Source organism: Mobula hypostoma, chromosome 23, assembly GCF_963921235.1.
Source record: "Mobula hypostoma chromosome 23, sMobHyp1.1, whole genome shotgun sequence".
NCBI classification, from domain to species: domain Eukaryota; kingdom Metazoa; phylum Chordata; class Chondrichthyes; order Myliobatiformes; family Myliobatidae; genus Mobula; species Mobula hypostoma.
This window is the reverse complement of record NC_086119.1, coordinates 28455506-28471334: the sequence shown is the minus strand read 5'-3', so window position 1 is coordinate 28471334 and position 15829 is coordinate 28455506. Positions and strand designations below refer to the sequence as shown.

At 42.5% G+C, this 15829-nt stretch overlaps 1 protein-coding gene across 2 annotated transcripts in view; it reads right to left on the bottom strand.

The window, feature by feature from the left end:
- Positions 1 to 15829, bottom strand: part of aifm4 (apoptosis inducing factor mitochondria associated 4) — a 58026-nt gene that overhangs the window by 7508 nt on the left and 34689 nt on the right. For both annotated transcript variants that reach the window (XM_063031238.1, XM_063031239.1), the window contains 5 exons: positions 14397 to 14473; positions 11400 to 11517; positions 7955 to 8053; positions 456 to 531; positions 241 to 345 (listed from right to left, as the gene is read on the bottom strand). In XM_063031238.1, coding sequence (XP_062887308.1) covers positions 241 to 345; positions 456 to 531; positions 7955 to 8053; positions 11400 to 11517; positions 14397 to 14473 — 475 coding nt within the window. The remainder of the gene's footprint in view (positions 1 to 240; positions 346 to 455; positions 532 to 7954; positions 8054 to 11399; positions 11518 to 14396; positions 14474 to 15829) is intronic.

Genomic DNA, 15829 nt, shown 5'->3' with positions numbered 1-15829 from the left:
GCTCAAAGGGCCGAATGGCCTACTCCAGCGTCTATTGTCTATTGTCTATATGCAAATAAATGAAATCTATATATTTTTATATAATCAGACTTCTACAGAAGCATAAATGTTAGACTTGGACAGTTACAGATTATGCCGGATCTTTAGAACAGTGGCACATGTTATACTTACTTTTTAATCAAGTTCAGAGAGATAACATAGGATACAGTATATCAAACTCACATATTAAGAAAGACATACCTAGCTTCTTCCTTCGATATAGTCTTTCCTGAGGCTAGAACTTCAGCTACTTGGGAGACCACAGGATCATAATTCAGACTGCAAACTGCAATGACGGTATCTTCCCTAATAATTTGAACAAAATATTACAGATTATATGCTTTAATTTCAGTTTCTTAAAATATAGAATCTGTGAGTATTTTTCTTATTTAAATAGATTTTTGGTGAAGACTTACTTGATATAGAATGCAACAAATCTCATTTCATCCATATTGCCATGAATGATTACTTCTTCATAGCCTACTCCATGTCCTGGCAGAAAACAAAAGGGTAAATTTAAGGAGAATTAAATGCATGATTGTAATTGTTATATATGCTCTAATTGATTAGGAATGTCTCAACCAACTGAATATGCAAAATTAAATGTCATAGAAATGAAAGGAATCTCAAGTGAAACTTTTATCATAATATGACCAGGATTCCCACTCTGGATCAATAAAGTACTTACTATTATTATTATTCCATAGAAACTTAATTAAGCATAACACATTATTCTGATGAGACTATGAACAATATTACTTTTAAAGAAAGTATACAATGTCAGCTAGTGTTTGAGAGTGGTGTAAGTTTAATAGAGTTAGAAAACTATAGTCAGAATCAATTATTATCAATGTCATAAATGATGTGAAATTTGTTTTGCAGCAGTAATACACTGAAAAAGCATAAAATCACGATAAATTATAATAAATAAATAAACCCCCACCAAAAATGAATAACAACATAGCGTTCATAGGCCATTAATAAATCGGAGGGGAATAAGCTGTTTCTGAAAATATCGAGTGTGGGCCCTTGGACTCCCCCAACACCTGCTTGATATATAGTAACATCAATAAAAACAACACAGATGGGAGAAGGATTGGTTTATTAAACAACTCAAGCCGACTCTGCTATTCCCACAGGATCCGAGCAGTTCTGACTTCAGCCCCAACTCCAATTCTTGCCTATTCCTCAAAACCAGAGACTCCCAAAGAGTCCAGGAATCCACCCATTTCAGGCTTCATTATGAATCGGTCTCTCCAGCTCACTGAAAAGATTCACAATTTCAGAGTTCATCCTACATTTTAAACAGGAATTTGTACTTAATGCAACATGAACAAAAGTGGAAGTGAAAGTATGATCAGAGACCAAACTAATCAATCAATCTGTTCTCCATGCAAACAAACGCAAAAATGAAGTACACATCTTGAAATTAGTGACCATTTCCTCTGCTAAAGCAATGCACAGGGAAAGGATAGATTTCCATTTTTATAGTTTCCGTACATTTGACACCTGAACCGTATTACTGTTAGCAAATTACTCAGCCACACAGCACATCATCCATTATACAACCAGCATTTACTGCTACACCACAGTATTTCACAGTCATGGTTACACAACCATGGATGTGAAATATTGATGCAAGTTGATAAATAGTGAGAACGTCAACCAAAGAATCATTTATTTCATAAGTAAGTATGAAAGTAATAATGAAAACAAAGAATTTGCACGTGCCTCAAACCTAAAATAAAAACAAAACAGATGCAAAATGCATACAAATATTTGACAAAAGGCTTTTAATCTCAAAGATTAATTTTAGCTCATCATAAACACAAGAGATTCTGCAGATCCACAGCAACACACACAAATTACTGGAGGAACTCAGAGGATCAGGAGCATCTATGGAAATGAATAAAGAGTCGATGTTTCGAGCCGAGACACTTCATCAGGACTGGAGAGAAAGGAGAAGCCAGAATAAGACGGTGGAGGGAAGCGAAGGAGTATACAGAAGATAATAGGTGAAGCCAGGTGGGTGGGGGAGGGGGAATGAAGTAAGAAGCTAAGAGGTGATAGGTGGAAAAGGAAAAGGGCTGAAGAACAAGGAATCTGATAGGAAAGGAGAGTGAACTATGGGAGAAAGGGAAAGAGGAGGGGCACCATGAGGAGGTGACAGTCAGGTGAGGAGAAGAGAAGAGGTAAGAGGGGAGCCAGAGTGGGGAATGAAAGAAGAGGGGATGGTGAATGGGAAAAATTACTGGAAGTTAGAGAAATCAACTTTCATGCCATAAGGTTGTTCAAGTTCAAGTTTATGTTTAATTGGCATTCAACCATGCATGAATACCTATGAATAAAGCCAAGTGAAAAGATGTTACTCCAGGGGCAAAGTGGAAAACACAGGACTGACAGTCATACATACTACAAGGCACATATAAGATAGCAAACACATATAGCATATAAGACAGCAGTAAAATACAGGCATACAAAAAATATGTAGTCCAAGTCCCTGAGTCCACGAGTGTTGCAGCAGTCTGCAGTTGAACAATACAGTTTGTCTTCCGCTGAGTGATCATTGGGGAGGGGGCAGCAATGACTCCAAATGGACACCACATCACACCGCCTCCAGCACTCCAGCGCAACCTCCCCCCCTGACTCCGACGTCTCTCCCTGGCTGGCTGTGAACAGGGGACAACATGGCTTGAGGTCCAGTCTTCGCTACGACCGAGACTGCGCAGCTCTCCTGCCGTCCACTAATAAACCAATGAGTTGGACTTGCAGCAGTCCTCACCACCAACGTCCAAACATTTCTTATGATCACAAGAAAAGTGACTAAGACGATCACTTGCTGTTAGTCTACATGCCAACTTCACACATTGGCACCTCTCTGTTGTAGGCAGCGTCATGTTACACTCCAAATCCAGCTCCTTCGGCTTCTGTGCCAATGAGCAACTTGTTGAAGGAGTAGACCCACAGTATTTTAAGTTCTTAATGTCCGGCAGGGCACTGCGATTACAAAAAATACAGTAACACTTTTGGTTGACCCTGAAGCCGCTGCATCTGAGTGCACGACCCAGGCAAAATATGAGGTGTTGCTTCTCCAATCTGAAATTAGCCTCATCGTGGCAGCAGATGACACTGTGGACCAACATGGGAATTGGAATTACAATGGTTAGCCAGTGGGAAATCCTGCTTTTTGTAGATGGAGCAAAGAAGCTCGTCCTCCAATCTACATCAGGCCTCATCAGTGTAGAGGAGGCCACATCAGGAATATCAGACACAGTAGACAACCCTGAAGGATTTACAGATGAAGTCTTGTCTCGGCTGAAAGGAGTCTTTGGGGCCCTGAATGGAGCTGAAGTAGGTTGTGAATGGGTAGTGTTACGTACCCCGTAACTGGGTTGCCAAACCAGCAGAAATGGATCAGTCAGTTGGAGTCTGGATTACTAGAACTAAGAAAGTTTTATTAAAGAAACAAGCAACACAGTAATCGAAAGGATAATAAATGCAACAGTTCAGCAATGATAAACACACATGTGCACAGAATTAAGATAACAGCATCAATCAAGCTCTATCATTGTCTAGGGGCAAATGACCAAATTTCAAAGTGACACAAAGTTCAGTCCAATTTAGTTCAGTTCGCAGTAATCGTTGCCATGGCGATGGACAACGTGGGGGGAGGGAGAGAGAGAACGGGAACGACTGATCATTCAGACACGGCTTCCACTCACAGATCGGTGATATTTGCTCACAAGCAGCTTTCGGGCAGGTCCTTGGTGATGTCACCTGAGGTCACCGACTGTGACCCCTCCTCCAGATGCGGTCGATCCTCTGCAGTGAACCCAGCACCCAAGCGAGGGTGGACACACACCGGGTTCCTGCTGATTGTACCTTTCCACCCTGTGCGCTTAAGGTCCGGTACTTCCCACCGACTCGTGAGAGGCGCACCGCTTCCAGGGTCTCGTTACCTCGGGTGTCGTGTGTGTCCTGCCTTAGCGAACCTGTCCCTTTTTATCCCCCTGCTGGGGTATCGTCTGTCCATCACTTCAAACAGTTCAGGGTTCAAAGGGGGAGCCGCTCCAGACAGCTCTCTCTCTCCCGTCCCTTCATTACACATCTCCAGATGCTGTTTCATTGTGTTCCTTATCTCTCTCTTGAAGACAGGTGGCAGACCAACTGCTGATCACACAGGACAGCTAACATCTTATCTATGTGTATTCTCCTCACAGTAGGTGCAGCACTTCTTTTGCTTGAAGGGACAAGTGTCAGAAGGAAGATTAGTGGTGAAGGGCAAGCAAATCATAGAGGAAGCGATTCCTGTGGAAAGCGGAGAGCTGGGCAGAGGGGGGAGGTAAAAATGTACTTGATGGTAAGATCCTGTTGAAGATGGTGGAAGATGCTGGAAGCTGTGGAGAATAATGGATAAGGAGGCTCGTGGGGTGGTAGGTGAGGACAAAAGGAACTCTATCCCTGTTAAGGTGGCAGGAAGATGGGGTGAGGGCATGTGTGTGAGAAATGGAGGGGATATGTGTAAGAGCAGCATCAATGTTGAGGAAGGCAAATCCCATTCTTTGAAGAAGAAGGACATATTTGATGTTCTGAAAAGGAATCCATCATCCTGGGAACAGATCCAGCAGATACAAAGAAACTGAGAAAATGGAATTGCATTTATACTGGAGACAGGGTGGGAAAACATAGAGTTAAGATAGCTGTGGGAGTTGATAAGTTTATAAAAGATATCAGTGGACAGATTGTCTCCAAAGATAGAGCCAGGGAGTTCGAGAAATGGGAGAGAGGTATCAGAAATGGACCAAGTGAATTTAAGGGCAGGTTGGAAGTTGGAAGCAAAGTTGATGAAATTTGAGGAGCTCAGTATGGGTGTGTGATGCAGCACCAATACAGTTATCAATGTAGCAATATCGGAAATACAAGATCCAATTGCACAAGGAGATCTTGAATTGTATTGATTAGTCTTGAGGTGATGATAGTGCCAAATGCTGAGCTGTAGCCGATAAAGAGCACCCTGATGTATGCATCTTTACTGTCCAGCTGTTCCGGGATTGAGGAGTACTTCATCAAAGTACTTCATCACAGTAGATGTAAATGCTACTGGGCAATAGCCATTGAGGTTCTTCTAGACATCATTATAATTGAAGCCTGCTTGAAGCAGATGGGTACCTCAGATGCCAAAGCGAGAGGTTAAAGGTAATCGATGAACATTCCAGTCAGTTGATCAGCACGGGTCTTTAGTACTCGGCCAGGTACCCCATCTGAGCCAGATGCTTGCCGTGGGTTCACTCTCCAGAAGGTGCTCGTACATTGGTCTCAGGGACTGGAATCACAGGGTCAACGGGGGGTGTGGGAGTTTGTATAGTCCTCCATGTTTTGATGGTCAAAGCGAGCATAGAAGGCATTGAGCTGATCTGGGAGCGAAGATTTGCTGTCACTTATGTTGCTCGGTTTCAATTTGTAAGAGGTGATAGCATTCAAGCCCTGCCACGGCTGTCAAGCATGCTCCAGTGGCTCAAGTTTGATCCTAATTGCCACTTCGCACATGAGATAGCTTTATGGAGCTTGTACCTGGACTTCTTGCATCTTACTTGGTTGGCAGTCCTGAATGCCACTGATCTGGTCCTCAGCAGAAGGCGATCTCATAGTTCATCCAGGGCTCTGCTTGAGGAAGATTCCAAATGATTTTGTGGAGACAAACTCAGCCAGGACTGTTTTAATCAAGTCTGCGACAACACTGGTGTATTCATTCAGATCCTCTGATGAGCCCTTGAATATAACCCCGTCCACCAACTTGAAGCAATCCTGTATCTGTTCCTCCGCCTCCAGTGACACCCCTTTGTTGTCCTGGTCAAGCTGAAACACCAAGCAATGGAAGTTCCTCTACCCAGCATCTTATTAGCAATTATCAGCTGTAGAAGTTCATGCTGTTGATACACGAATGCATCGCTGGATCCGGTTAAAACCCAATCATCAAGCTCACTGATGACACAAGTGGTTGGCCTCACGAACAATTACGATGCGACGGCATTCTGAGAGGAGGTAGAGTGGTTCGGAGAATATTGAGAGCACAACCCGAGCCTCATGTGGATAATACAAAAGAGACGTGTGTGGACTTTAGGAAGGTGCAGGCCTGCCACTCCTTAGTGCACATGAACTGCTCCTCCATCGAGAGAGTTAGGAGTACCAAATTTCTCGAGTGCACATAACGGACAATCTCACCTGGCCCCTCAACACCACCTCTTTGATCAAGAAAGCACAGCACCGTCTCCAGTTCCTAAAGAGAAATACTGTGGGTGAGCGAAGATTCCCCCATCCCCCCCACCATTCCAGCCAATTACGGGAGAACCATTGAGACTGTCCTGACACCTGCATCACCATCTGGGACGGGAATTGAAAGGCATCTGATTGCAAATTCCTACAAGAACTGCTGAGGGGATCGTCGGAGTCTCTCTTCCAACCATCAGAGATATTTACCAGGAGCGCTACATATGCAGGGCCCTTAGCATTGTCAATGATCCATCCTATCAGTCCAACAATCTCTTTGACCCCCTACCATCAGGCAGGAGATACAATTACATTAGGATAAGAACCATTAGGAGGGAAAACAGCTTCTTTCCCTCAGGCTGTGAGACTACTGAACTCCCTGCCATCACTTCGGTCTTATCACATACAAAGTGCTAATAGTGCTATACTCCTTATGATTTAACTTGTGTTGTAAATGCACCTGGTTATTTGTTAATTTATTTGTGGCAATATCACTTCATGTGTTGCATGAAGTTGTGCTGTGCACCTTTGTCCGGAGGAACGTTGTTTCGTTTGGCAGTATGCTTGTGTATGGTTGAATGACAACAAATTGAGCTTGAACTGCATTGATTGCATTAGGGATATGCTGGGGTTGGAGGGGGGCAGCCTGCACGTGTTGCCACGCATCCAGTGCCAACATAGCAAGCCCACAATTTACTAACTCTAACCTGGGCATCTTTGGAACGTGGGGGGGGGGGGCTAGAAAGGAACACCTGGAGGAAACCCATGTAGTCTCAAGGCAAATGTACAAACTTCTTACAGTAGCAGTGGGGTTTGAACCCCGATCTCACAGCTGCTGTGCTATGAAGCATTGCGCTAACCATTATGCTACAGTGCTGGCCCTGTTGACGATTTATTGGGTCTCTTTAAACCAAGAGGTACATTTAGAGCAGGGGTTGGCACCCTATTTGTCTCTGTGGGCCGGATCGCGAATTAATGAGCAGATGGTGGGCCAGATAAATGCCATAACAAAATTGAAATATGGGAATTATCCATTTAAATACATCTAGTTATGTCTGGCCTCAAGTTAATGAATAACGCATGCTCGAAAATCATTTGTGCCTAAGGTTGCCTACCCCTGATTTAGAGAGTAGGAAGGTTCAGTTCCACAGAAGCACCTATCTTTCTAAGGAATTCAAAGTAGAAGAGGAGAGGGACTCAGTATGTGTTCTACATTTAGTTAAGTTTAGGCGAATATGACATTTTCGTGGATTGGTTAATTAGATCTCCATCAAGGCTGGTGACAAATAATTTGAGTAGTTTGTAAGCTAGTTTAAACCCAAGTGTAGCATCTGGTTTAAAACCAGTACCTACCAGTGTATGCCAAATCATATTAACACGTTTGCAGATTGTCATGACTGTCTATTCCTTTTGTCTCACATACTAATACCAGTTCAGTGAAAGGCCAGGCAGTTGGGCATGGTGAATTGAGAACCCAATCACATTTTGTATCACTTTAAGCCCTGTGTTGTACTGTTCTATGTTCTTTGTTGTAAGGTATTATTACTTCCACAATGAGCTAGGCTTTTGATTGGCAGGGCGTGAATGGAGTGAGTCCAAACGCATTTTACTCCATTTCCCCCAGAATGATGCATTGGCTCATCATTACCTGCATATCGAATACTGTTTTCGGAAATGATTGACCAGAAGTATGGCACAGAATTAAAGGCAGCCTTCTTCTTCAGCATGTTCAACGCAGCCACATGACCTTAAGAGTACGAAAAAAAATAGATATTTACATTTTCTGATTTTATAAACAAGAATACCATATAAAATGTATGGCTGGAGGCAAAATTCTCACAGCATTTGATGTGGTAGATACAAAATTGTCTTCCCTGGCTAAGGATCTCAGAACCAGAGTCACAGTCACAAAGCAAAGTTCAGAGTAAATTTATTATCGAAGTATGTATATGTTACCATATTGGGAGTCATTTTCTCACAGGTATTTACAGGGAAAAAGAAATAAAGATAGAATTTATGAAAAATTATACATAAACAAAGACTGAAAACAACCAATGTGAAAAAGAGGGCAGACCTAAAGTATATAAGATAATATATACTTGGGGTGAATATTAAGGTTAGCAAGCACTAAAGGACAGTGGGGTCTTGATGCATATGTCCAAGAGTTCCTGAAGGCAGCATAACAGAAAGTTAAAGTCAGTGTAAACAATAATTGCTTTCATTAGTCAGGATAAAGAATCTAAAAGAATGGAGGCTACTATAAAATTATAAATCATTCCTTAGGCCACAGTTGGAGTACTTCATTCCGTTCTGGGATGATGGGATTATAGTGAAGGGATTGCAGAGAAGATTCACTTAGATGTTGTCCGGGGAGGACCGGTTCAGTTATGGAGAGGCTGGATTAATTTTCTTTGGAGTGAAGAAGGCTGAGGGATGTATACAGAATTATGGTGTGCATTGGTGCAAAGAGTAGACAGTCGCAAGGCTGCGGGACTGGACAGCATCCCAGGGCAGTTACTCAGGATGTGTGTGGCACAACTGGCAGGTGTGCTTACAGACATTTTTAATTTCTCCCTCTACCAGTGTAGATTACCCTCCTGCTTCAAAACATCCACCATTATTCCTGTACCTTAAAAGACCAAGGTAACATGTCTGAATGACTGACGTCCTGTCGCACTCACCTCAATAATAAGCAAATGCTTTGACAGGCTGGTCAAGGACTACATCTGCAACTTGCTACCACCCACAATTTGCCTATCAACACAATCAGTCAATAGATAACGCAATAGCCACAGCTCTACACACCGTCCTTAGGCATCTGGGGAAAAGGGATGCTTATGTGAGAATGCTGTTTTTGGACTGTCGTTCAGCATTCAACACCATAATTCTCTCCAGGCTCGACAAGAAGCTCAGAGACCTTGGCCTTCACCCTGCCTTGTGTAGCTTTATCCTGGACTTCCTGTCAGATCGCCAGCAGGTGGCAAGAGTGGGCTCCCTCACCTCTGCTCCTCTGACCCTCAACACAGGTGTCCCACAGAGCTGTGTACTAAGCCCCCTCCTTTACTCTCTGTGTACCCATTTCTGTGTCACCACCCACAGCTCCAATCTGCTAATTAAATTTGCTGATGGCACTACACTGATTGGCCTAATCTCAAATAATAATGAAGCAGCCTACAGAGAAGGAGTCATCACCCTGACACAGTGGTGTCAAGAAAACAACCTCTCCCTCAATGTCGCAAAAACAAAGGAGCTGGTTGTGGACTACAGGAGGAATGGAGACAGGCTAACCCTTTGGACATCAGTGGATCTGGGGTTGACAGGGTGAACAGCTTTAAGTTCCTTGGCATAAACATCACTGAGGATCTCACATGGCCTGTACATACCGGCTGTGTGGTGAAAAAGGCACAACAGTGCCTCTTTCACCTGAAACGGTTGAAGTAGTTTGGTGTGGCTCCCCAAATCCTAAGAACTTTCTAAAGGGGCACAATTGAGAGCATCCTGTTTGGCTGCGTTACTGCCTGGTATGGGAACTGTACTTTATCCAATCACAGGACTCTGCAGAGAGTGATGTAGACAGCCCAGCGCATCTGTAGATGTGAATTACAGATCGATGTAGTTATAAAGAGGGCAAGACAGTGGCTATACTTTATTAGGAGTTTGAAGAGATTTGGCATGTCAACAAATACACTCAAGAACTTCTATAGTTGTACCATGGAGAGCATTCTGACAAGCTACATCACTATCTGGTATGGAGGGGCTACTGCACAGGACTGAAAGAAGCTGCAGAAGGTTGTAAATCAGTCAGTTCCATCTTGGGTACTAGCCTACAAAGTACCCAGGACATCTTCAGGGAGCGGTGTCTCAGAAAGGCAGAGTCCATTATTAAGGATCTCTAGCACCCAGGGCATGCCCTTTTCTCACTGTTACCATCAGGCTGGAGGTACAGAAGCCTGAAGGCACACACTCAGCGATTCAGGAACAGCTTCTTCCCCTCTGCCATCCGATTCCTAAATGGACATTGAATCTTTGGATACTACCTCACTTTTTTAAAAAAGTTATTATTGTTTTTGCACATCTTTTTAAATCTATTCAATATACATAATTGATTTACTTGTTTATTTACTATTTTTAAATTTTATTTGTTATTATTATTATTTTTTTCTGCTACATATGCATTGCATTGAACTGCTGCTGCTAAGTTAACAAATTTCACGTCACATACCGGTGATAATAAATCTGATTCTGATTCTGAACTTCCCACTATTCAGGACATTTACAAAGACAGGTGTGTAAAAAGGGCCCAAAGGATCACTGGGGACCTAAGTCACCCCAACCACAAACTGTTCCAGCTGCTACCATCTGGGAAACAGTATTGCAGCATAAAAGCCAGGAGCAGCGGGATCCAGGACAGCTTCTTCCACCGGCTCATCAGACTACTTAATTCATGCTGACACAACTGTATTTCTATGTTATATTGACTATCCTGTTGTACATACTATTTATTATAAATTACTAGAAATTGCATATTTAGACGGAGACATAACATAAAGATTTTTACTCCTTATGTATATGAAGGATACAAGTAATAAAGTCAATTCAATTCAATTCATTGATAGGGGAGGCATTGATCAATTTTGCCCTCAGTATGAGTCTAGTCATAGGTTGAAAGTCAGGAGTAGGAGATTTAATGGGGATTATAGAAAGAATATCTGCACCATCTGAGGGTATGGTGTGGGCAGATACTCCCACAGCAATAAAAAGTGTTTAGAAAAGCACTTGAAATACCATAACAAAGAAGACAATGGACAGAGTGCTGGGAAATGGGACTAGTTTAGATAAATGCTTGGTGTGGACTTGGTGAGCAGAAAGACCAGTTTCAATGCTGGATGACTATGGGCTTCCATCAAAAACCGCTGGATAGGAAAAAGAGATGATAAAGCATGATAAAGTCAGCTGTAAATTCTGTGGCTTAAGACAGCAACTCTACAAGTAAACTAACTGGACACCCTCCAAGAAAGAAAGAAATAAGAATGATTTTCCCATATCATTTCAATCTGTACAACCACAATTCTCAAATGGGCAGCTCAAAGTACCTTGTGAATGAGCCACTTGCCAATGACGAACAGTCACATTTTCATTATTTTTCAGTGGTAGTGGAAATGAAGTAATATCCCCAGCTGCAAACACTCTAGGATTACTGGTCTGCATGTTCTGAAATACAGAGCCAAAACAAAAATGAGAGCAATCACTTGCCTGGCAAAATTTCAAACTTCAGCATTGTTTAAAACTTGCTCTAATACACCATGCAGGTCAGTTTCCAGATCAGTCACATTTCTCCTAATCCCAAACAAAATGCAATGAAATCAATTTTTTTTTATTTCACGATTTTTTTTACCACAATGAGTTGGGGAGTCTAAGACTAGAGGACACAGCCTCAGAATAGAGGGACGTCCATTTAGAATGGAGATGAGGAGGAATTTCTTCAGCCAGAGAGTGGTGAATCTGTGGAATTCACTGCTGCAGGTGGCTGTGCAGGCCAAGTCACAGGGTATATTTAAGGCAGAGGTTGTTGGATTCTTGATTAGTGAGGGCATGAAGGGATACTGGGAGAAGGTAGGAGATTGGCGCTGAAAGGGAAAATGGATTAGCCATGATGAAATGGCGGAGCAGACTCAATGGGCCAAATGGCCTAATTCTGCTCCTATAACTTATGGCCTTATGGGTGGGAGACTGGTAGATGGAATGAATGTAACTGGACTCAAGAGGCATCACCACAATGAGAAGTAATGCAACTTTAATTGCAAAGCATTTCATTTCAACCAGATGATGCACAACAGCTCCTTCGGAACTTAGAACTGACAGCATTTACAGTTGTGAATTATGTTGAAGGTGACACTAAAAAGATGTTTACACAGGAAAGGATGGATCTGTTTAGCCAGTCTGGCAGTCAGTAGATAAAAACAAACATAGAAAACCTTCTGGTTATTACTAACCAAGTATTTTTAGCAGTGATCTTGCTGTACACGTTACACTAACATGCTCAGCTGTAAATGTAGACCCACAGAACAGATCCACATTGGTAATCTGATTAGGTTACACTTGAGTGATTAGACAAATGCCAAGCTACTGGAATAGATATACCCATATTTACATTATTAATTTTATAAAGAGCTCAGTGTAGGTGTGGTCTGGCATGTTCTTAATGAACTACAAAGTGACCAGGCACAACTTAAGGACATCACTGCAGGGTCATTTGAAAGCTTATACACTCCTCCCATTAAGTCACACTTTAACAGAGGAACCAGTGTCTTGTTGCAGCACTAAAACCAGCACTAGATCTTCGCCAAGAGTGATGAACTTATCTCAAATTCAGCATGAAAATCATTAACCGTCGCTCCTATCGCCACCCTTTTTTCATTCATAAAGAGGAAGTGGGCTTTGGAGTCCAAGCCAGTATTTAACTGTCTGTCCCAAACTGCCCTTGAGGATGTGGCGGAGAGCTGTCATCTTGAACCACTGCAGCCCTTGAGGTGTTGGCATAACCACCATGCTGTTAGGAAGTTCCAGGATACTGACCCAGGAACAGTGGTGTACTTCCAAGTCAAGATGGAGTGTGACTGGGAGGGCAAATGTCAGGTAATGGTGCTCCCATGCTTTTGCTGCTCGTGTCCTTCCAGCTCGTAGGGGTTGTTGGCTTGAAAGCTCCTGTCTAAGGAGTCCTGGGCCGCTACAGCATCATTGTACAACACAGAATCATAGAATGGTACCAGCACGGTAGATCGGCACTGGCTCCGTGCAACTGTGTTAGGTCATTTGCAGAGCAATCCAGTATCTTTCTTGACATTAATGCAATAATGGAGACCAAGATAAACTGCAAACTGCGGTGTCGTTGAAGGGTCTCGATGCAAAACATCACTGGGCCCCTTTGCCTCTATAAATACTCCCTAACCTGCTGAGTTCCTCCAGCAGTTTGTTTTCCACTGGCACTGAAGTTATTCCTCTCACACACTACCCCTCTCACGTTACAAGTTTTACTCCCCTGTCAATGACACCTTCTCCTTTCTTGACTGATCTCCTATGCTAAACAGGAAACACACAATGTTCGGTTTCCAGTTACGCTTTAAACAAAACATCTTGTCCATTACGAAGATTACTCAGCTCCATCTGTGTAATACTGCCACCATCCTTTGCTTCAGCCACTTATCATTGCAGGTGTGAGTCAATGGGACAAGGTAGAACAACAGTTCAGTACGGACTAGATGGGCCATAGAGCATGTTTCTGTTCTGTAGTGCTCTATGACTATATCTATCATGACAACATACAAATTTGCACTGACCTGATATGCTCCTCCCACCCTACACATTCACATATTGAAAATGTGGAAAGGATGTTTCCCATGGTGGGGGAGTCTAGGACAAGAGGGCACAGCCTCAGGATAGAGGGGCATCTATTTAAAACAGAGATGCAGAGAAAGTTCTTTAGCCAGAGGGTGGAATTTGTGGAATTTATTACCACAGGCAGCAGTGGAGAGCAGGCCATTGGGCGTGTTTAAGGCAGATCTTGATAGGTTCTTGATTGGACACAGCATCAAAGGTTACGGGGAGATTGCCAGGGAGTGGGGCTGAGCAGGGGGAGAAAGGATCAGTCATGAATGAATGGTAGAACAGACTCAATGGGCCAAATGGCCTAATTCTGCTCCTATGTCTTATGTTGCCTTCTGTATTCTGTCCACGTTAAATTTCATTTAGCCATTATCTCCATGTTTACTGACTAAACACATCCTATTTTCCAGGAAACAACTTATAAAAAATTTAATCCCTTTCCTATTGAGATTCCCCAAGTAGGTTTCTGTTTCAGACAAATGATTTACGTTGTAAGATACACCAGAGTGAAAATTAAGCATTTTGATTGGCTTGCAGCCAGAGGCTGAGGGAAAATCTAAAGAACTAAATCGAGGAGGAAATGCCCTACTTTAGAATTTGCTCTTTAATATGAGAGGGCACAAGTGAAAAAGCAACAGATCATTCCAAAGTGGAAATGCTATCATTTAAATCAAGGAATCAATGGTAAAACATAAAACAATTTCTACCTTATTGACAATAACTGCACCATTCGAATCAGTTTTTATGCCACTCTTGTTCAGGAAATCTGTTGCAGGTACCACTCCTTTCCACACAGCAAGCAGTTTATATAAGAGAAAAAGATCATGTGAGGACAGCCCCATAGGGGGAAAAAACTAAACGATTCACAATTGGCGGATACGATAGGATCTTTTAAGAGACTCCTGGATAGGTACACGGAGCTTAGAAAAATAGAGGGCTATGGGTAACCTTAGGAAATTTCTAAAGTAAGTACATGTTTGGCACAGCATTGTGGGCTGAAGGGCCTGTATTATGCTGTAGGTTTTCTAAGTTTCTAATTATGTGAACCAGTGATAGTTACCATGTGCAGGCAGAAATGATTAAGTGTTATTAGCTGCCTATCCCTATGTGTACGTACGTGCGTGTGTGTGTGTGTGTGTGCACATATGATTTGTAAGAAGATATAGAATGGCTGTTTAGATAGAGGCAAATTTGGAGATAGATTGTCAAAACAGATAGCAGGATATAAATCGTTTAGAAATTTCAACAGAGAAATGGCAAGAATTTAATTCACACAAGGATGAGGTGTTGCACATTGGAAGTCAAATGCAAGAAGAAAGTATGCAGTAAACATCCAAGGATACATATTGTATCAAAAGGACAGGCAGGTAAGCACAGGGGGTGGTGAGGCTCTGTTGGGAAAAAATGAAATCAGATCCTTAGAGGAGGAGACATAGAATTAGAAGATAAAGAATCCTTGTGGGTAGAGTTAAGACACTGCAAGGGTAAAAAGACCCTGATGGAAGTTATATACAGGCCTCCAAAAAGTATTCAGGATGTGGGCTACAAATTGGAATGGGAGATAGAAAAGGCATGTCAAAAGGGCAATGTTGCAATGGTCATGGGGATTTCAATATGCAGGAAGATTGGGAAAATCAGGTTGGTGCTGGATCCCAAGAGGAGGAATTTGTAGAATGCCTACAAGCTGGATTTTTAGAGCAGCTTGTGGTTGTGCCCACTGGAAGATCAACTATTCTGGATTGGGTGTTGTGTAATGAATCAGAATTGATTAGGGAGCTTAGGGTAAAGGAACCCTTTGGAGAAAGTGATCATAACATGATCAAATTCACCCTGCAATTTGAGACGGAGAAGCTAAAGTCAGGTGTATCAGTATTACAGTGGAGTAAAGGGAATTACAGAGGCTTGAGAGAGGAGTTGGTCACAGGTGATTGGAAGGGGACACTAGCAGGGATGACAGCAGAACAGCAACGGCTGGAGTTGTGGGAGTAATTCAGAAGGCGCAGGATAAATACATCAGAAAGAGACGTATTATAAAGGCAGGATGACGCAACCATGACTGACAAGGTAAGTCAAAGCCAACGTGAAAGCAAAAGAGAGGGCACATAAAAGAACAAAAGTTAGTTGGAAGTTAGAGGATTGG